This window comes from Muntiacus reevesi, chromosome 12 (assembly GCF_963930625.1).
Source record: "Muntiacus reevesi chromosome 12, mMunRee1.1, whole genome shotgun sequence".
Taxonomy (NCBI): domain Eukaryota; kingdom Metazoa; phylum Chordata; class Mammalia; order Artiodactyla; family Cervidae; genus Muntiacus; species Muntiacus reevesi.
This window is the reverse complement of record NC_089260.1, coordinates 20,223,135-20,245,391: the sequence shown is the minus strand read 5'-3', so window position 1 is coordinate 20,245,391 and position 22,257 is coordinate 20,223,135. Positions and strand designations below refer to the sequence as shown.

The 22,257-nt window shown below is 32.3% G+C and overlaps 1 protein-coding gene across 28 annotated transcripts in view; it reads right to left on the bottom strand.

Moving 5' to 3' along the window:
• Positions 1–22,257, bottom strand: part of RIMS2 (regulating synaptic membrane exocytosis 2) — a 587,005-nt gene that overhangs the window by 163,315 nt on the left and 401,433 nt on the right. For 6 of the 28 annotated variants that reach the window (XM_065903240.1, XM_065903235.1, XM_065903236.1 and 3 more), the window contains one exon: positions 2,703–2,735. The exons of the other annotated variants lie outside the window; for them this stretch is intronic. In XM_065903240.1, coding sequence (XP_065759312.1) covers positions 2,703–2,735 — 33 coding nt within the window. The remainder of the gene's footprint in view (positions 1–2,702; positions 2,736–22,257) is intronic. 28 annotated transcript variants of the gene reach the window in all.

The following is a 22,257-nucleotide window of genomic DNA, read 5'->3' as shown; positions in this document are numbered from 1 at the left end:
AGCAGTAACATCTTACAATCAGGATTAAGTTTTAAATTTAAAAACAATGCATTATAAACCTCCATTTTAAAAATGAAACAGCTGAAACCCAAAGACATTAAATTATGTGTCTGTAATCACAGCTTACTAGCAAGAATAGGACTAAAACTAGATCTCTTGACTTCTATCTAATAATCTTTCCAGTTTCTTCCACACCACCCACACAAGGAAGAAATGTTCAAGATCATGTTTATCCCATGTTTGGGTATTTCTATGTCAAGCTCCAAGAACGTTCCTAACTCTGTTACCTTACAGTTGAATTTTATAGGCTTCAAAGAACTAAGTTTAAGTATTATACTCTATCAGTAGTAGTTTTCATACATGATGTGATGTTTTTATGTATATCCATAAACATATATTTCATTCGAGACTTTTTGGTTAAAAACCACAAATTTACTTAATAAAATTTAAACTTACATAAAATATTTCTCAAAGTTACTGCGTCTCTCATAACATTTGAGCTATCTAACACAGTACTTAAACAGAGTTGATATCATGTGCCTCATTATGAACTGAGTGATTTACATTTTATGTAAAATTTCACTGTAGTAACTAGAGTTATGTTTTCCCATGACTAATCAATCTTGTAAAAAAAAATTTTTTTATTTTCACGCCACATGGCTTTCATGATCTTAGGTCCCCCACTAGGGATTGAACTCATGGCCTTGTCAGTCAAAGTGCAGAGTCTTAACTACTGGACTGCCAGGGAACTCTCCATGATTGAGCAATCTTGAGTGCCTATGTCTTAGATTTTTGTTAATAATATTATGTCCATTAAATATAGAATGTAATCAAGAACAGAAAGTATCTATAAAATGGATAAAATATGTAAATAAAATGCATTGGTAATAAATTGAAAATTTGGGGATATTTCAAAAACAGTTTATATGTACATTTAGATGTAAACACATATGCACTTATGTCAAACTTCCCCTACAATGAATGTTACTTCTCTTACCATTTTAGGATACAATACAAGTAGAACAAAAGTCAAATGTAAGCTCATAGCACTCAAAATATGCCAAGCAAACATAATAAGAATTGAAGAGCAAATTTGAAATAATACATACCAATGAGCAATATTCAGAATAATCAGATAAACAAAACAAAAAAGGAACCATTTTCATGCTAAGAATACTATAATTGAAATAATTTAGCTCAGACTTCTCTCCAGAGCTCCAGACCCATATATCCAAACACAGATATTAAATGAATATTCCAGAGAAACCTCAAACTAACCCATCCCCAAACTGAACTCTTTATTTTGCACCCTAAATTTTTGCTCAATTCATATTCCCTGTAAGATAAAATATACCACCACCTATCCAAACATTTCAGTCACCCAAGATTATTATCTTATTTTTCTGTGCAACAATAACGTCCAATTGATAACTAAGTCTTATAGATTCTACATCTTTAAATAATTTCTCATGAATCAACTGCCTCGACTGATACCTTAATTCAGCTGATTTTGATCTCTCAACTGATTTATGCAATATCCTTACAAATGGTATTTCTGCTTCTATAGTTCCAGTCCATTTTTGACCAAGCTTCCAGGGAGTCTTTCTAGAAGCAAATACCTGATTGTGTCCCTCTCTTGCTTTATATACTTCAATAACTTAAACAAACTTCAGAAACTCTCCCCTGCCTACTTTTGTCTAAGTAAGTCTGAAGCCATTCTGAAATTTTGTTTCCTCTGCCTGATCTATTCAGTACACATAAGGCCAACATATTTCTAGCTTTCAGTATTCAACTCAAGGATCATTGCTTCCATTTAGTCTTTCTCAAACTAGGACCCACACTCTCAGGGGGAAATGATAACACTATCCTTTGTGATTCCACTGTAGTCTACACATACATATAAATTATATGTATGTATTTCTTATAGCACCTGTAATACTATTGCGCTTATGTTAGACTCATACTAGAAAAGGCCCAGAAGGAAGGGGGCTCGTCTGTGTGCCCTGTGATTTCCACCGAGATCAGCACTACACAGTGAGGACTCAATAGATGAGTGTTGAATAAATGTTCACGTTTTAGTTCGTGTGACTTCTTTCATGAAACTTTGTTTGGCTGTCTATTCCAATCAAATTTTATTTGACTTTATACCTTTGTAGAACATATTGTTGAGTCATCCATTTTAGCACATCAACATAGCACGTTACCCACACATTTTAACTCCTCTGTCATACTGACAGCCTGTTTAGGGCATGTATTAGGTCTTTAATATTTTCCATGTTCTAACACACTGCTGAGCTCAAGATAGAAATAAAATACTTTTAGAATTATGTATTAAAAAGTTAAAAATAAGTTTTACATCTAAAACAAATTGAAGTATGATTAATTTGTAAATTTAACCTACCTGACAATATATAAACATACATATATTTGAATCTGGAGCTAGTTACCCAGTTATGTAAAAAGGTATATATTACTTCTATGACATAAAATTAATCATTTTGTTTTTATTCATCTAATTGGAGCAGTTGTTGTTAAAAGTTGAATATACAACTACCTAAAATAAAAATGCCTGCAGATTTAACATTTTGTTAATATAGGAAAAGAATGAAAAATTATAAAGTAAGTAAAATATAGTAAACAAAAATTTCTAAGACAAGTTAGATAAATGAAAAATAACAAAGAAAACATTAGAAGAGACAGACCTGCATGTCTTCTCCTTGTGGCGTCCACTTCTTCTGTGATCACATCGTGTAATGGACAGACATAGACAAAGGAGATGGGTGTGAGTGGATGTACTCAAAAGGTAAAAAGTGACACTGAAGGAAAGGGCCTCAAATCATTTTGAGAAAGAATCCTGTGCACAGTTGTAGGGAAGATATAATCAAATACGTACCATATTAAAAGAAAAAAAATACAAAAGAACTGATGGTGAACTGGTTAAGCTACTATAGGTTAGCAGAATCAGAAAAATAAAGTTAGTGTAGAAATAAAGAGGATTCAAATGTTTACAATTATTTATGAACAGCCAATCCTGAACAGTGATGCTGAAGAAAGATATCATTAGTAAAAACAACAGTACTTGTAAGACCATATTGTTTAAGACTTAGTACTAAGTCCATTTCATATCTGTAAAAATGCTTTTAGAATTTTTAGTTATCATTGAAAGGAAAGGATTTAATTGAATAATCTTCAAAAAGAGCAATAAAAATAGTTTATTTCTGTGCCCTTCAAGTTTCCTAAATTTGTCAGTACATATATGAAAATAAAGTATGACCATTAGGCCAATAATTCACAATACTTCAGTACAAAAACATATTATTGTAAAAATATCCTAGAGTAACAAGTATAATAAAACTCATTATAAAAGACTAGCTGAAATAAAAGGCTTTATTTAAATATTAATTATTCAAGTTAACATTCAATTAAGATAAATTTTCTTTAATCATATTCCCTTATAAGGCTTATTTATTCAGAAAATTATTACAGACATCACAGAACAGATCACTGATGTTCTCATAGAAATTTGCTCATCCAATCCAACACCTCCTATAGCAGATATGGCACGTATTTAGGAAATACTTATCCATTGATAGTGGAAAAGTTCAGAAGACATTTTATACAGTGATGAAGCAGGAAATGTTTGGTAAAGTGAGCATTCTAAGAAAATTTTTTTCCAAAGATATTAAAGAGTTAGTATTAGTATGACTGATACAGATAAACATTATAACACAAAATCAAAATGGCCTATTTTAATTACTTTCTTAGCTTCAAATCAGGTGATACAAGTTCTTAAATCAAAACACCACACTCATTTCTGCAATACTTGTATCATGGTTTTTGAGTGATTTATAGAAAAATGTGTTATATTAAAATATATTTGGAATATTGATATACTGAAATGATAACTCTTAAGAGAAAGCATTCCTACAACAAATTTATCTCTTTTTGAATAGTGAGAAAATGAAAATTTTCCACTAGGAAAGAAGTATTGAGGTAACCAAAGCTTCATGTTTTAAGAGAGAAGAGAAATCCTGGTATGAATTCTAGAGATCTGAAAAAAAATTACACATTTTGAAATGTAATGTCATTTCGATTACTATGCAAGCACACTTTTGACCCATTCAAAAGTAGACAGTAAATCTCATCACAATTGTAATGCAAACTAGACTCTGCCAATAGGATCGACCACTAGAAAAGTATTATCTTCTGAAATACACTTATAAATTAACATGCTATATACCATATTTTCTTTTGCATCCCAGTCCACCCATTTCTCAAAAGAGATAAAAATAGGAAAATATGAGCTATATTAATACAATAGGTTAATGCTGAGATATATTAATATCATATTTTGCATCATTTCCTATAGTAAAAACTTCCCTACATACATATTTACCACACTACTAAAGCAGCTTCCACACTTGTTAAAATGATATTAGTATGAATTGGACAAAATAACCGCTTAAGTATATTCCACCTCTAAGAAAATGTTTTATTTTTTTACAGAAAGCATAAAAGCAACATAAATAAGTGGAGCTTCTTCTGCTACCTAGCATTTTCCTGTATTTTGAGTAATTTCTCATGTTGTATGGATTCAAAACATTAAAAATTCTTTCTAACCCATTTATTAATTTCTTATAGAGAATAACTGAAGCACACAGACTTTGAATGACTTACCCAAGGTCATAAAATAAGCTCAAGGCCAGAACCAGAAATAGAACACAGGTCTCCTGATTACAGATTAGTTTTTTCTCTACTAGATGCTATATGACCCAATAAAAACATGTGAAATAAAAAGTCAAATAAGAAAAAAATAAATCCTTTTTCATGGTAACACCTGAACTGGATATTTTATTATATAATATTAACTAGACGCTTTTAAAAAGAGGTACATGGTATAACTAACTATGCAAGTAATTCACCAATGCTTTTTACTCTTGTGAAGAATATGGTAATACTTAGCAACAACAATTTAATTATTTTGAGAAAATAATACAAAATTTATACTATAGAAAAGGATGAAAATGGAAGATTTTAACAATGACCTCACTATGAACTGAAAGTGCCTATTAAATCATTTTTCCATTACTTATGTTAACATGATCACTTAATAAATTTTAATCTTACATAAAAATCACTTAACTTTAATTAGCAGAATGAATATTAATTTAAATCATAAAATTTCAATGAATAGCTTTCAGTTATACTAAATATATTTTTTAAATGTTTGGCTTTCCTGTCTTCTTTGTGGTTATAGCTTTTATTATACACTGCTTGTATTAAAACATCCACTTTTGAAAAGAGAAGCTTATACTCTATATCCTTTAAACAGCTGTGTCATATTTCAATGGCAATAGCTATAAAAACCTATTTGACATATATTATTATAATAGATTACAGACTTTCGTGAACCTTGAAGAAGCTAAAAGTACCCCCTTCACTTTTCCTATTTCTCTACTTTTCCTTTAATCCTTACTTTGTGACAAGCATTCTACCTTCAGTGCTGTTAATGGCAATTCTAATGAGAAATCTTTCTAACACTTCATTCAACCAATAACCAGTTAGAGAGATTAAAGACAATAAAAGTATGCCCTCTTTTAGGGATCTATTACTGTCACACTATAGCTTGTTGTGATTAGATAGATAGATCTATATAGATATAGATAAAATATACACTTACAGCCTTAAGACTTTAAGTGTATATTAGAACTTGCATGTAATTAAAAGTTAATAATAAGTATGAGGGCTTTTCCCTGGAGGAGGAAATGGCAACCCATTCCAGTATTTTTGCTGGAAAATTCTATGAATAGCAGAGCCTTGGGGCTATAGTCCATGAGGTTGCAAAGAGTCAGAAGTGACAAAGCATGCACACATGAGGGTTTTTTAAAGGTCATAGGAACTTTAGAATGTTTCCTTTGAGGGAAGGAGAGATATTTTTCAAAATAAAGCCTAAGCAAAGCATCTACTTACTAGGTATCTCAACAATATAAAGATCAGGAAAGATCTAGAATAAAAAATCAAAATGTTTATCAAAGTTTGCAGATTTCAAATTAAAATTTCCCTATTGTGACAAAAATCTTGTTGAAAAACTCCTCAATCTAAGTGATTCAAATTTGTTTTCTAAACTAATTATTACTTTCCATAATTTTGCAACAACCTTAAGATTATTGAATATTTACAAAAGTTTCTACCTACCTATTGGAATAAGTGAAGCATAATCTTTTAAAATATTAACCTATTTTAAAGTTAACAAAAATATTTATCTTTTAAATGTCTTGTTATTCCTAGCTGTACCAGATTTTTTTCTGATTCTATCCTTAGAGTCTTACTTGTAATGCAATTTTAAATGCAGAAGAAAAATATGCTTAGAGTACTTATTGAAGGAGTTTAAAATAATTGATTTCCAAACTATAGCATGCTCTTTATCATAAAAAAGAAAGTTACTTAAGTGCAGGTTTGGCCTTATAAATTTATCTGTATGTTTAACGAAAATGGAACCAACTTTAAATGAGCAAGTAAACTCATAAATCATGAAATCTCACATTATTCCAGGAGAATATCCTTGTTAACAATGCTGTATTTACATCTGAAGGTATCAGCAGTACTTAATTCTAAAATTTCTATCAGTTGATTTGCGTTCTATAAAATATCTAGTTTGTTTTATATCACATTCTTTTCCCAAAATAAAGTACATTCATTCTAAAATAATCCAGAAAGAATTAGAAATTACCAACCTTAATACTAACCAAGAATACAACCTTGATTCTTTTTTCCCAGATAAGATGGATTAGACTAGAGTCTAATTATAGACTAAATTAAAATATTTAGTCTGAAATAAATTGTTCCTACTTTTAAGAAAGGTTAGAGCATTCAAGAATGAAAGAAAACAAAAGCACAAATATCAAAATAATCAAGGAAAAATTTTAAGTATAAAGTTCACTAACATAACACCCTTTTGAATATTTAGTTTGCCTCACGATAAATTTTATAAAGCATAACTCCAAAGGTTGAACTAAGTAAAAAAAAAATCCCTGCCTTCACCATAGGTGCAGATCTATTAAAAATACAATATGGAAACTCTGTTTTGGTAAAAATTAAAAGTTAATACATTAAATCATACAATGCTAAATCTAGGGGCTTATGCACAGAAAATGTTACAGCAAGTAGTAAAACATAACTTGTTACTTTTAATATTCTCAATTTCCAAAAAAAATGTATGATCATACAGTCACCCAGGAAAGTGCTTCATTGCCCTCACTTTTCCAGAAAGTCATAAGCACTCATTTCCAGATGAGATACAGCAAGGTAAGTAGCAAAGCCATGTTTCAGGGTAACTATACAGAAGTAGCTAAGTCAATTGTAGAGTTTCCTAGCTGCAGCATACCTTCCACTTAGAAAAAGACAAATCAAGGTGGACAATCTTTATAGATAGTTATCAATTGATCATCACATATATTAGAAATCATTTATAATTACATCCCAAAGTATTGTAGATTCTGAACTATTTAAGTTCAACAGTTTTTTTCTTTGGAGAAAGAGAAATTTTATCAGTCTAAAACATTCATTTAGTTTAACTGAAGTTAGCTTTTGCACCATACTACTTTTGAGTTTAAGTAAAATATGAGAGAAAATATTTTATGTAAAACTATGCTCTTTTCCCATATACTATGCTAATTACTAGAAGAACAGATAACTCACAAAGTGAAAATAGCAAATTTCAACAGATTAAGTTTGCTTTCATCATTTAAAAACAGTACATTATTGTAGGCATAGTGTTCTAGTCTAGAATCGGATTGTTTATTGAGAAAATAAACAACAGATTTTACAAGCTCGCATGTCCTTGATTCTCAGTAAGAGTGTTTTGTTAACTTTATGGCGTACCCAAAATCTATGACACATTCTACATGAAGAAGATATTTAATGATTTACTCTGAAGATTAAACATAAAACCTGGGTTTTAAAACCATTTATAAAATTCTTGTGTTTTATTATCACATCAAAGATACTAATATGATAAGCATCATTATCTTTCCCAGGGATTTTCATCTATATTGCTGTCAGTTAAGTTAGAAATACTGAAAATAAATCACCCATTTGCTGATAATTCTCTCAGAACAACCTAGTTCAGAGATCTATTTTTCTTAAAAGAAGCAGATACTAATCCATATTACTTAAAGTTCATCTAAGTTTTGTTAACCCATTTTCTAGTCTATAACATGCCATTTAGTACTCCAGTTCCATAGTTATATTTAAAGTAAAAATTTCAAGCAGTGTTTTAATTGTCAGTATACATCCTTAAAATGCAAAATTCCCAATGCTGTTCTTGTATAAATTTTTGTAAGACAGCAAACAAAAAAGATAACAATAAATGTGATCAGTACATCACCAACAATGCATCTCAGGTTTGGGTTCAAGCCCTTACAAATTTTTTCTAATGCCACAAGTTTACTACAATAATCCTCTGATTAAAAAACTTTGACTATTAACGGAAGATGATCTCTTAGATTTTAGTGAATAAAAATTATATATTAAACACTGATTATAATTAATGATAATTAATATGGTAGATATATGTAAATATAAAATAAAGAATGAATCCAAAGAGGTCTTCTGTGAAGTCCAACTCATAAACATGCTATTGAAATGCAATTAGGCCCACCTGATAGCCCACTGTTTTCCACTCATTCTATCATTCCAAAGTTTCAATCATTAAAAATATTCTCAACATATTCTTTCTTTTAGAAACAAAAATATTTATGAACAATGGAATTTAACAAAGCATTTACTGCCTTAGCATACTGCATACTTACTCATGACATTTAGGGTTTGAATTCCCAGGAATTTCCCAGTATATAGGAAAATACACAATTGCCAAGGTAGGAAAATCTATAAACATTTTAAACCATGATATTAAGGCACTCTAACCACATTAATTTTTCTCTACTACATACATAGCCTATACTTAATTAGAAGAGTTAAGTAATAAAAATATGTGCAATATATGAGAATACACAAACTAAAAATATCTAAAGGAAGTTTAAGAAATTTCATTTGTGAGGTTTAAAAACAAATTTGGCCAAATACTGCAACTTTTCATGATTTTAGTATTCAATGTAATTTATTTACATAGATAATATATGACCACAAGGGTATTCATGTCATCAGACATGATGGCAAGCAAGAGAAATAAATAATAGTTTATGACCAAGGATAATCATATCACACAACATAAGGAGATATTTTTACAGTAATAATTTTTGTTATATAAATCACAACATAAAACCAATTTTATACTTTATTTTTTAAAGTATCTGAAATATATTAAGCTACTTGTTATTTTCCAAATAAACTGATTATTTACACATTTTATTTTTTTTTTTACATATTTATTTTTAATTGCAGGATAATGATTTACAATATTGTGTTGGTTTCTGCCATATATCAACATTTAGGTGATTCTTAGATGAAACAAGTGATTCTTAATTGAAGATTTGAAAAAACATGTAAGATATTTTTCTTACAACTTTATGAATATATTTAAATTCCCAATGTGATTTCACTTTTTTTTTTTTTTATTTTTAGAATTTGTTTCACTAACAGAGTTTCACAGATTAAGCCTTTTGCACAATGGCATTTTTTCCTTATGGGCTTTCCGGGTGGCTCAGTGGTAAAGTACCTGCCTGCCAATGCAGAAATGCAGGAGACAAGGATTCCATCCCTGGGTTGGGAAGCTCCCCTGAAGGAGGAAATGCAACTCCAGTACTCTTGCCTAAAAAATTCCATGGACAGAGGAGCTTGGTGGGCTACAGTCCATGCAGTCACAAAGAGTCGGACACAACTGAGTGAGTGAGCACACAGCACACATTTTTCCCTTGCTCCCAGACTTGTGTAACACAATACTTCTCAAAACACCCTACTTTCTTTAATAGGACTATCACAATTATAACAACCAATCTTTAGTATAATTATTTTTAACTCATGCATTATTGTCAGAAGGTAAGCTCCATGAGGTCAATTGCTGCATCTCTCTAATCTACCCCCGGACCTCAGTGCTTACCATAACGTCAGGCATACAACAGCACAGCGATGAATACTTGTTAACAAATTAGTTTATTTATTGGTATTTTATTTTCAGCCACATGGTGTGACTTGCAGGATCTTAGTTCCCTAACAGGTATGGCACCAGGCCCCCTGCGGAGTGGGTGACAGTGCAAGCGCAGAGTCCTAAACACGGGGCCTCCAGGGAAGTTCCTGTATTGACATATTTTAAACTACAGGTTTCAGAGATTTAACACGAACTGAATTTCTGCATAAAAATACATTAACCTTGTTACTATAAACACAATTTTTAAAGATGATAGTATTATAAAAAACCATTAGCATTCTTAAATTTTGAATGAAATTTTCATTGTACTCTCACCCAATTACTGATTAAAAGTAGTACTGATTATTCAGTTGACTTGTCTCTGCACTTTGCGTCTCTTCCTTTTGCTTCTGGTTCAAGTTTTTGTCCCCTCCTACTTAATCATATCTCCCCCAAAAAAGAGACGAAAGAAAGAAGAAAGTAAAATCACTTCATTTCAATTTACTGATAGAATTAATGGTTTGAAGAGACTATTGAATTCACATACTATGCTATCATTCCGTCTTGTTTTGGCTACAATAATTTTAGCTACAGAAGTTGTAAGTAAATCATTACCAATTGATATAACACCTCGATAGTATTTGCAATTAAATATAAGGAATGGCCTACAAACATAAACTTAAAAAAATATATATTGAGCTTTCTAGAGACCTTTTAAAGGGATGTAAGCACTTTTCATTTAATTTGGGTCTAAACAATCAAATATATGTTATTATTTGTGCTTAAGTTAGTCACCTTTTCTCTAAGGAATTAATCTTAATAATAATTGCTTTTTCCAAAACACGAGTAACTAGTTTTCTAAATAAATCTTGAATAGTTTTCACCATTCTAATCTAAACAGGCTCTACACACTCTAAAGTTCACACCAAAGTGAGAAAAATGAGGCACAACAGCACACACATGTTTAAAAAGCATGAAGTGCAATGTTTATAGCCTCATGCTTTCAGGTGTTTTCCAAATCCTGACAAACCTGGCTCAGATTGCTGTTTCTTTGTCGGCAATGGTTTGTCATCACTTAACGTACCATTCACCTTTTTCTGCTGGTCTTCCCATGTAACTTCTAATATAAATCAAAAAATATAGTCAGAGTTTGCCAGACATGTTAGATAATTTGTGTACTAAAAACTTAAAAATACTTCAGGGATCTAATTTTTAAAAATTATTTTTCCTCTAAATTCTTCCATAAACTCTCAACAGTATGCAGTTAATGTTTTAAATACAGAAATAAGACATTTAAAATTGTTTTATAGGTTTCAAAATCCAAAGCATTTATGTTTACTTTCAGGGAAGTCTAAACTTTATTTTCAATAAAAGATTACTGAATGTATCAAGAAAATGATTTCAGTGATACATCAAATGCAGTTTTTTTAATCAATATTGAATAATATTAATTTGTTATAAATAAACATTTTGCTAAACATTAGTGTGGTGAAACAAAATGTTTATATGGAACTAAAATACAGAGATTTTCATACAAATCAAGAGAAAATCTGTTACATTTAATATATAATAAGATAAAATGGTGATTTATTTACTACCATATTTAGTACGTTCGTTAAATAACAGAAAAATACATGTGCTATGGAATATTATCTTAATAAAAATTAGTATCTTAATAAAAACTGAATATTAGTTTAGTATCATTTAGTATCATAGTATGCATTATCTGGCTTATCTAAAATCATTTGGAATTATTTGTAGTATAATATAATATTCATTCATTCAAAAAATATTTATTCAGCACCTATTATAATCCAGGCATGTTTAGCCATTGGTTATATAACAACAACAACAAAAGACATAAACCTTATATTCTGGGGAAGAAAATTACAAACAAGATAAATGAGTAAAATATGTTGTGACTTATTGGTAAGTGCTGAGAAGACAAACATGAAGTAGGTAAGAAATAAAGGAACTGTGAAAGGTGTGATGCAAACTTGAATACAGTTAGTCATGGAAATTCTGATTAAGAAGGAAGGTTTTGAGTGAGGAACTTAAGGAAGTAAGGGAGTTATTCCTATGATGATTAAGGGAGGGCATTACAGGTAGAAGAATAGCACATGCAAATGTCCTGAGGTGGAAGAAGGTCTGATATGCTCTAGGAAAGCACAAAGGTCTCCTGGTTGGAGTGCAGTGAAGACAAAGCGGAAAATCACAGAAGGTGTGGTTAAAGAGGTAATGAAAAGGGAAGTGGAGGGAGTACAGATCATGTTGGGCCTTGTAGGTCATGTTTCAAAGATTCACTGGTCACTCTTTGATCTTAATCTCATAGTACCATTCACAAACACTTAAGTATACACTTGCTTTTCTTTTTATTCACATGTTTCTAAAGCTATAAGTCAAGTAGACAATTACCATCTAAGGACATTTTAATCACCAGGAAGTTTCACCATGATGTAAATGATCCTCTGGTACTTATTCACCTTTGGCCATAAATAATGGAATACTGGAATGAAATACTAACCTATTTTATAATATTAAGCTAAGCAAAATATAACCAGGAAGATAAAAAGCACTGTCAAAAATGAAAAAAATATGCTATATTGCAGCATCAAATATGGATGATTTTGGATACACTACCATCTTTGTTTACTTACATTGCTAGAATTGACTGCATTAAGCATAAGGGTTTTTCAGTTCCTAGATCTGAAATATGTAAATGCTATTTAATAAAGACATTTTATTCTGGTCCAACAAAAATCAGCAAGGAAATAAACTTCTTGCTTTGAGAGTATTTAATTTGCTCTTTGGCATTTAGTTGACCCCCCTGATTTTCTAATTGATAAATAATCTAATAAAGATGCAAAATAGCATTCCCAAATGGTAAACAATCTGGATAAAGATGTCATGTTTGAATCAACTATTAGTGGAAAGAGAAATCTTAAAAGCTCTAAAGAATAAATTTTCTGATAAATTTCAAGACTCTAGTTAAATACTCTTTAGTTAAAAGGACAAAGAAATGATCTCTCCTTAGTCAAAATTAATCTGTGGTAACACAAAAACAACAGACTAATTTCCCTATGTTGGAGAAAATAATAAACTCATTTACAATACAATATTTCTTGATTTTGAATGACCAGTACTTTTGGTTATCTATCAATATATAAGATTTCACAAGCAATAAAGAGTGGGTTCTAATATCAAATTTTCTAAAATCCTATACATTTGTCATTTAAAAAGCTATTTCAAATTTCACCATTTGATAGAGTTTGTGATGTTCCAAAAAAGAACGATATGCTACCTTCTGAAGTAAGACTGAGTGTGTAGAAGTAGAAATAGCTTGTTTTGAAAATGGCTCAACCTTTCTATATATTGGTAGAAAGCATATTCTGAAGTGTGGAGGAAAATATCCTAACACAAAACAGGGTTAGTTCTTAAACACTTTTTTGAGTTGACAAACATTTTAGTTGAAGAAAATCTATTACATGGCGGCAACAACAAAAAAAATCTCATAACCATCCATTTATAAATACCAGACAATACAACAATGAAAGAAGACTTAGATCAAGGCTCTCAATGATTGATAAAGGAGGTAACTGGACTAAAGTGGCTTTTAGGAACACTTCTGCCATTAACTAGCTGTATAACCTCAGACAAGTGTTATAGCCCCTCTGCCTCTAATGTGTTACTTTCGCAGTAAGGAAGCTGGTCTTGAAAGTTCTAAAGTTAATGCCAGCTCTATATTTATAGAGTTGCTCTGGCTTCTTACTACTGATTAGTCAAGATTTTGTGTGAGAGTACTTATACCAGAGACAATAAAATTAAGACACTGAATCTAGAAGATTTTCTAAAAGTTCTAAATGTGACTATTATCAAACCCTATGTTGAAACTCAAATGTCTATTTAAAACAGAATTAGTCATAAAAAGCACAGAACTGATTACCAAATAATTAATTTATCACTTCAGAAACAGTGCTAAGTAGTAACCATACCTAGCCCTCTTTGAATTTATTTGGTCATATAATTAAAATGAAATACTTAATGTCATTAAGAATAAACTATGGAAAATTTCAGGAAAGTTCAAATTGTTTGAAAAGTGTTTTAGTCACATTAAAGAAAAATAGCAAAAAAGTGCTAAGCATGCAGCCCCTTAAAGATAGTTTTTTTCTATTGAAGGATTATTGTGGTAATTTAAAAAATAGTCTTCTTAATGTTAAATAATAAAGATCTTAAGATTTAAGTACAAAGTAGTAACCCATGATATTATACATCTACTACCAAAGAGTAGAGGTGAAAAATAAGATGCATAACGCAACTTAGTTGATAAGTATGAGTTCAAAAGAATGTCCTTTTGCTCAGTTGCAAACTAGAAACCCAATCAAGTAGAGAAAACATTTTTTTCTAGGGGGATAATTGCGTCAAGTAAACATTCAGTTACGAATTTAATTTGTAGATGGGGAAGCCTAAAGACTCACTTAATAACTATTAGATAATTTGAAGAAACGATTTAGTCATGAAAATTAAACTATGAGATATTTTTAAGTGATATTTTAAAAACCTACATGTCTATAGAATACCTATATTCCAGGTAGTACAATTCTATATCAAGACAACAAGTTAAAGATCACAAATTCCTATGTTAAAAGATTGTATTTGTATGATACTACTTGTTTCAATGTACTTTCACATACAGCATCATATCTGATCCTATAAACCACAGAAAGGACCTTCTATCAGGTGTTTTCTACAGGTAAGGAAGCAAAGAACTGATTAATAAGGATAAGAACTAAATAGTTGCCTAGATTCACAAACAATTTCACAGATATTACCTCATTTGATTCTCAAAAGAGCATATTGGGGATAAAAGAGATACACTAAGATTTGCTTTTCTCAGATGAACTAACTTGACTTAAGGACCTAGAGTCACAAAGTTGGCCCATTGTAAAGGCGGGCCCTGAGCCAAGATTACAAAACCTGTGATTTTTCTGTAGCACTGTATCACCTTCCTAAGATTATGCTATTCTCAAAAACAAACAGAAGATGGCTGTTTGTATTTAGGAAGTCAACAATGGTATGTTTTGAAAAATGGCTGAAGTTTGCAGAAAGGTGTGAGATAGGAGGGGGTTCTCACCCATATTAGATTAATCAATTGAGGCTTTTGTAGTCTAAAAGAAATAAAATGAGCAAAAGGGGAAGTAAAGAAAAATAAGGAAGAATGGCTACTGTGAAGGAAAGGAAAGATTAGGAAAAGAAATGAGAACATATTTGTTTACAAGGTAAGTAATAGAGGTCACCATATAGTTGCCTACTGAAATACCCTAAAGAGTCACAAGTCCTCAGTCTTTCAAACCCATCTTGTTTACTGTCACCAAGCTATTATTCTACAGAACAGATGTAACTGAGTGAAATGTATGATAGATCCCTCGCTATTTTAAAGTATCCCTCAGTCTCTACCATTGTATTTTTTGTCAAAGTGTTATTCATCTCGGTTAGCATGGAATGCTATCTTTAGGAAGTATCTACCAATGCCACTATAAAATCTATTCCTATCTAGATATTATGTAAATTTGGAAATTAAGACATGGGTGTTGGTATTCTCCTTGCTCTAGAAGCATTTGTGAGAATGTAGAGAGGCAGCAAAACGAAGCCTGTCCACACCCTGTCACCCTAAATGCTATCCGATTCCTTGAATACTTACGGAAGCAAGCATCCATTATGAAGACTGTCAAAGTTATTTTATTATTTTTGATTCTTTTGAAGCCTGTATTTTTCCCCTCTTCTTCCCATCCTTCCTTCTTGTCTTCCTTTCTTTTTTATTTATATGGGTCTCTATATATGAAATAATGTAGGCAACTACACATTGAGACTCAAAGGAACAAAATATTTTTCCCTACGTCTCATTGTGTGTCTTTAGGAACTTGACTTGTGAAGGCAGTATGGTAGAGTTTAGTTTATAATCCCACAGTGAATGACTCACTAATAGGCAATAGTAGGTTATGGCCATTAAGTTTCCCCAAAACAGACACAATAAACACATAACATCATAAACAATAAATTAGGTAAAAACTATTTGAGACTAACAATTTTTTTGCCACATCTCCAAAGCACTTAGTTTCTGTTAAAGATCCTTACAGGTTAGTTTATTTTACAGAAGAGGAAACTGAGGTTCAGAGAAATTACAACAAAAGCCTTGCCAGAGGTCATACGCTTAAGAGTAGAAATGAGCTTAAAACCTGATGTATTGACTTCCAGTGAAGATCTCTAAACATTATGAAACTGGAAAAGTCCAAATGGTTTAAGCAGTCTTAACTTAGAGAAAAGTATTCTAGATATTTGCATGTTGAGCTTTACATGTGGATTGAAACATGTGCAAATGTTGCACAGTATGCAACAATTCATACTGCAATTCAGGTGGTTTCTTTCCTCCTTGTACTGTTGCTTATGCAAATTATGTGCCCAAGAACAGCAACAGGGTTACTATTTTCCTCAAAACTACTAAATAATATATATGAAATAATTGGTTCAGAGGGATGATCATAATCAGGTTTAGTTTCACCTTAAATAAAAATTTTCAGATTCTTACTGAAAACACAAAATTCTAGGAAGAAATAATAGTACTTACTATGTGACATGTATTGCTGTAAGCAATTTAAATAAACTAAATTATTTGAGAAGTTAAGTTATAGCATATTTACATAGCAAGGAATGTTATTTAGAGTAGAAAGTGTAAGTGAAAGTCGCTCAATCATGTCTGACTCTTTTTGACCCCATGGACTGTATAATCCATGGAATTCTCCAGGCCAGAATACTGGAGTGGGTAGCCTTTCCCTTCTCCAGGGGGTCTTCCCAACGCAGGGATTAAACCCAGGTCTCCTGCATTGCAGGAGGATTCTTTACCAGCTGAGCCATAAGGGAAGCCCAAGAATACTGGAATGGATAGCCTATATCTTCTCCAGTGGATCTTCCCGACCCAGGAATCAAAGCAGGGTCTCCTGCATTGCAGGATTCTTTACCAACTGAGCTGTGAGGGAAGCCCATTCACAAGGGGCTAGTTCAGGGCAGAGTTTATCATTATCACCCTCCCAAGGTACCAAATACTCATCCACATTTTCCAGCAGTTCTGTCCCTATACCTGACTTTCTCCATTCACAGGCTCTTAACTTGTTTCCTTTGAAATTTCTATGTAGTAGTAACTCAGATCAGTCCCCTCAGGAAAATCTACATTTCAGTGTTCTAGAAATTCTGTTTTATATTATTAAAATAATTAAGCCATTAAAGAATATCAGAATATGAAGTACTATCACAAGCAGTGGGAGAAAAATTTTGGCCTGAAAATATGCCCAGAACACTTCAAAACTTATTTCCTCTATATGGATCACAATCTTAAGAGACTCTATGCAAGTAATATGCTATAAATTTACCAACTATGTCTTATTTGTTCTGATCATTAAATTATTGCTGTATTACATTTTTTTTTAATTGGGAGCTCCCCAAAGCAGGAAATGTATCTTATTGATCATTGCATCCTTAATGACTACCTAGGACAACAAATTGGAAATAGCAGCTATCAGCTGAGTTGAACTTGCTGCTGCTGCTGCTAATCGCTTCAGTCGTGTCCGACTCTGTGCGACCCCACAGACGGCAGCCCACCTAAAATCTAAAACAAACACACACACACACATATGGTTGAAACACATGCAAGGAAAATGCCATTCATCTGAAAAGGCATGGTATGTACATGTATAACACAGGGAGTCAAGACTAGAGATCTGCTCCTACGTGGACTAAAGAAAGCTAATCCTCTAGATTCTGCTCTTTTACCAGTGAAGCAGAGCTGTTTTATCAGATTTATAAGGCTCCTTCAAAATCTAAGTCTTGATTCTAGATCTAGGAACAAAGCTACAGAACACTGACACACATCTTGGCAAAATATAGGCAGATGGCTCTAGAGAGCAAATTGGCTGATCCAGATTTACAAGTCGGGGAATGAGCACAGAGTTTCCCACGTATCTTTCATGTATCCTTGCTTGCTCCCCTAGCTTTTCCCCTTAGTCCAGATTTTTATTTCCTTCTTTCCCTTTATAGCCAAAGGTGTCTACTTGGTGGTGGTTTAGTTGCAAAATCGGGTCTGACTCTTGCAACACCATAGACTATAGCCCATCAGGCTCCTCTGTCCATGGAATTTCCCAGGCAAACAACCTCCATTCCTTTCTTTTAATCCACTCTAATCGGCCTTTTGGCTCAGAGGTAAAGATTCCACCTGCCAACACGGGGAGCTTTTCAGATGGTACTAACGGTAAAGAACCCGCCTGCCAAGGCAGGAGACATAAGAGAGGCGGGTTTGATCCCTGGGCTGGGAAGATCCCCTGGAGGAGGGCACGGCAACCTTCTCCAGTATTCTTGCCTGGAGAATCCTATGAAAAGAGGAGCCTGGGGCTACAGACCATGGGATTGCAAAAGGGTCCGCCGTGACCTAGCAACTAAACAATTGGCCGTTTCCGCCTTACAGCTCCACCAAAACTTCTCTAAAGAAGGTTAACACAATGGTCTTCTATTTGCTACATCTAGTGATTTTCCCTTCTTGATAATTCTCTTTGCTTCAAGCACTTTGTTTGCACTTAGGACACTACAATCCATGGCGTCCCCACACCTCTCCTCCCACTCTTTCTGTTTCTTGCTTCTTCATCCTTTCAACTTCGAAATAAGAACAGTTCAGTTCACAGTCCTCAGACTTCTTTGAGCTACCTATACTTGTTCTCTCGGGATCTCAGTGGGCCTCGTGGTTTTAAGTCTCTCTTTAGAAGGATAACTCCTAAATCTATAATTATAGTCCAAATCTCTAAACTAAAATCCAGAACATATTTCAAACTGCCTATTTGACATCATATCTTACATGTCTAACAACATCTCTATCTTATATCTAAAATTGAGCCCCCGATATTCCCACCAAATCTACTTTGCTCAAGTTTTTCCCTCTGCCAGTTAATAGAAACTCCATATCCTTCCAGTCACTCAGGGCCAACACTTGGATGCTATCACCGCATCTCTCTTACCCTGTCGGGTAACCCTGTTGGTTCTATCTTTGCACATCTATCCAGAATGCTACGACTCCTATTACTCTGGTCTAAGCTAGCTACCACTACCTCTTTCCTGGGTTATTAGGAATGCCTCCTAGTAGCTCTCCTTGTTTCTAATCTTGATTCTTTCTGGTTATTTTCAACCTAACAATCAAACTGATGTTTTTGTGTCACTTTAATAAAAATCTTTCTTTTTCATTTGGTGAAAAGCGAAGTCCTAACGCCGATCATTAGGTCTTACATGGGTCACCTCCCCAGCTTTTCTGACCACACATACTATCATTCTCCACCTTTCTCACTCTGTAGTACTCAACTGACCTCTCTACTGTTCCTCGAACAAGTCAAACTTGCTCCCATTACAGAGCCTTCATGTTCGCTGTTCCCTCTGCCAGGTACACTTTTCTTTCCTAGACTTTCACATGGTAATTCAAGTCTCTGCTCAAATATTACAGACGTGGGGCTACTTCTCAGAGAAAATGATCAGGAATCACTTACTCTACTCTCTTAAACACTATCTATTCCATTATCCTGATCTATTTTTTCTTTGTAAATGTCAGTATCTGAAATTATATGATACATTATTTTATTCATCATTTGCTTCCCCTAATAAATAAAAGGACAATGAGGCAGGTACCTTGTTTTATGTGTACACTAGTATACCTCCAGAACTCCCAGAAGGAGACTGGAATATAATAGTTTTATTATTTGTAGAAAGAATGCATAAAATTCTTTGTAGGAAGAATGAATAATGAAAAAAACTAGAAACTCGCCAATTATTTTGTTCATTGAGTTTTGTAGTATGACGCTATGGAATAAGCTGTCTCAATTTTAACTCACTGGAGGTATGAAGAGCAATGTATTAAAAAGGATTGCCTTTTTACCTAATAATTATTTGAGAAAACTGAAACCAATTTCATGAACCAAAGAATTTGATTTTAATATAGGGTTAATGGAGAAGCTCTGGCTGATCATATATCTCGATAACTGAAGGGCAATGTACACTATGTCTATTCCAGAATGATATGTGGGCCCTTCACACCAAGAGATAGAATAAAGTTAGCTTCATTATTTCTTCCCTTTGCATACTAAATCAGAAGAGAGGATGGTGAAAGTCCATCAGTGAAGAACTCAATGCTTGAGCTTTTCTTAACACACAGTTACAGCTGGAATTCACTATAGCTGGAATCAACTATACTCCAACATAAAATAAAAATTAATATATAAAAACAAACAATATTCACAGTCAATTAGAGGTCAGGAAACAAACAAAAAAGCCTGCTGAAAGTACGTCATTAGTTAAAACTCACTGTTTTCTCTTTCTATATAAGTAAAAGAACAAAGTAACAGCCCTTTAATTTTTATAATTTTTGCTGATCCACAAACAGGCTTTAGCCAATTAAAAAAACAACCTCCTACCTTAACCTTACTTATGAACTTTAATATGAGAATCAAAATAAACACTAAATTTGTCTCTCCCAAAAGAAATGCCAATAAGAAATATTAGACACCTAGACCTTAATTATAGGTAGAACATGAAAAGATTAAACTAAATAAAAATGAGAGTTAGTCTTAAGTAAAATATTCAGAGTTTTCATTTTTCAAATCTTTATCAACAACTCTTTCTAGGTCCAACTATATCTTGAGTAGAATTGGTCTACATAACAAGAGTGATGTTTTGCAGTCAAGAGGACTTTTACACAAATGATAAGAATAATAATGAATGTGAGTAACTGAGGTCCCAATAACCATTGTCACTAGAACCTTTACATGTAAGATTGAAAAGCTACAAATATTAGTTTTAGAACTGTGAAAAATCTACAAATATTATAAATGCTTGTTTAATATTGTTGAACTTGTAATTAAGTTCATTTTTACTTTAAAATAGTTTTAAATAGTTCAATTTAAAAAATATTTCTGTATTGCAAACTATGTATGCTGTGTTTTTCTAAATGCATAATAATACAACCATCACTATTTTCCTCAGACTCTCATTCCTTACTATGACCAATAAAGTAAAACTTTTTTAATGTCATAAATTCAATAGAATAGGGTTGTACTAGGATCTAATAATAAGGTAGGTACTTCAAAAACAAATTTTATATTCAGAAATGTATTTTTAAAAGAGCAGAAAATGTTGGATCACTTAAACTGGGACTATAGTTGTATTTGTGCCTATTTAAGTAGAGAAAGCACATTCATGCACATGAGACATGTCAACATAGGGCATTTAGCATACATTAATGCACTATTAGCTTCATGTCAGACTTGCCTTTTTTCCCACTGTTAGGTGGACTTGGTGTTTCTCCCTCATTGTCTTTATAGCATTGAAAACAGACAACAGTGAATAATTAAGGTCATTAACAACCCAAATAAAATCAAGCACACCACAAAGGATGCTATCACACACTAGGGAAACAAACCATGCAACAAACATGACACCTCGCAGTACTGAACTAAGAGTAAAGTGTACCCTTCCCAGCCTAGAATAAAAATAAAAATAAAATGAAGAATAACAAGTCATTTTATAATAAGTTAGGAAGATTACAGTTATGGGTTCATTCTAATTTAAGAACGAATATAATTTACTAATTAAGTTGACTTTGAGAATCATGCATAGCTGACAAACTGACTCAATGAATGGGTTTCTTTATAATTAAGTTGAAAATAAATAAAAGTAAAATGAACTACTGCTGACGTCCCCAAACTAATGAATTTACTAAACAATGACTTTACTAAATGACTTTCCTAAACAATGACTTTACTGCAAAAGCCAATTCTTGAACAGTATCGAAAGACTTTCAGTATTTATATGGACTAGTTTCAGAAATACAGGAATGGGCAAGCAGGAAAACATTAATTATACAGCTAAATCAAAATGAAACTCATTCTTACAGTATTCCCTAAAAAAGCTATTCCTAAAACACTTCAGGAAAATGGAAGATGTGTTACATTCTAGTAGTTAGTATCTGAAATGTTCAGAACAGACATATTTACACTTTTCTATATCTATGAATCTAAACTTGCCTTTGTTTCCATGACCAGATCAACACTGATAATTTTTCTTGTCTTTATAACATTAAAAATCATTACTAAAAA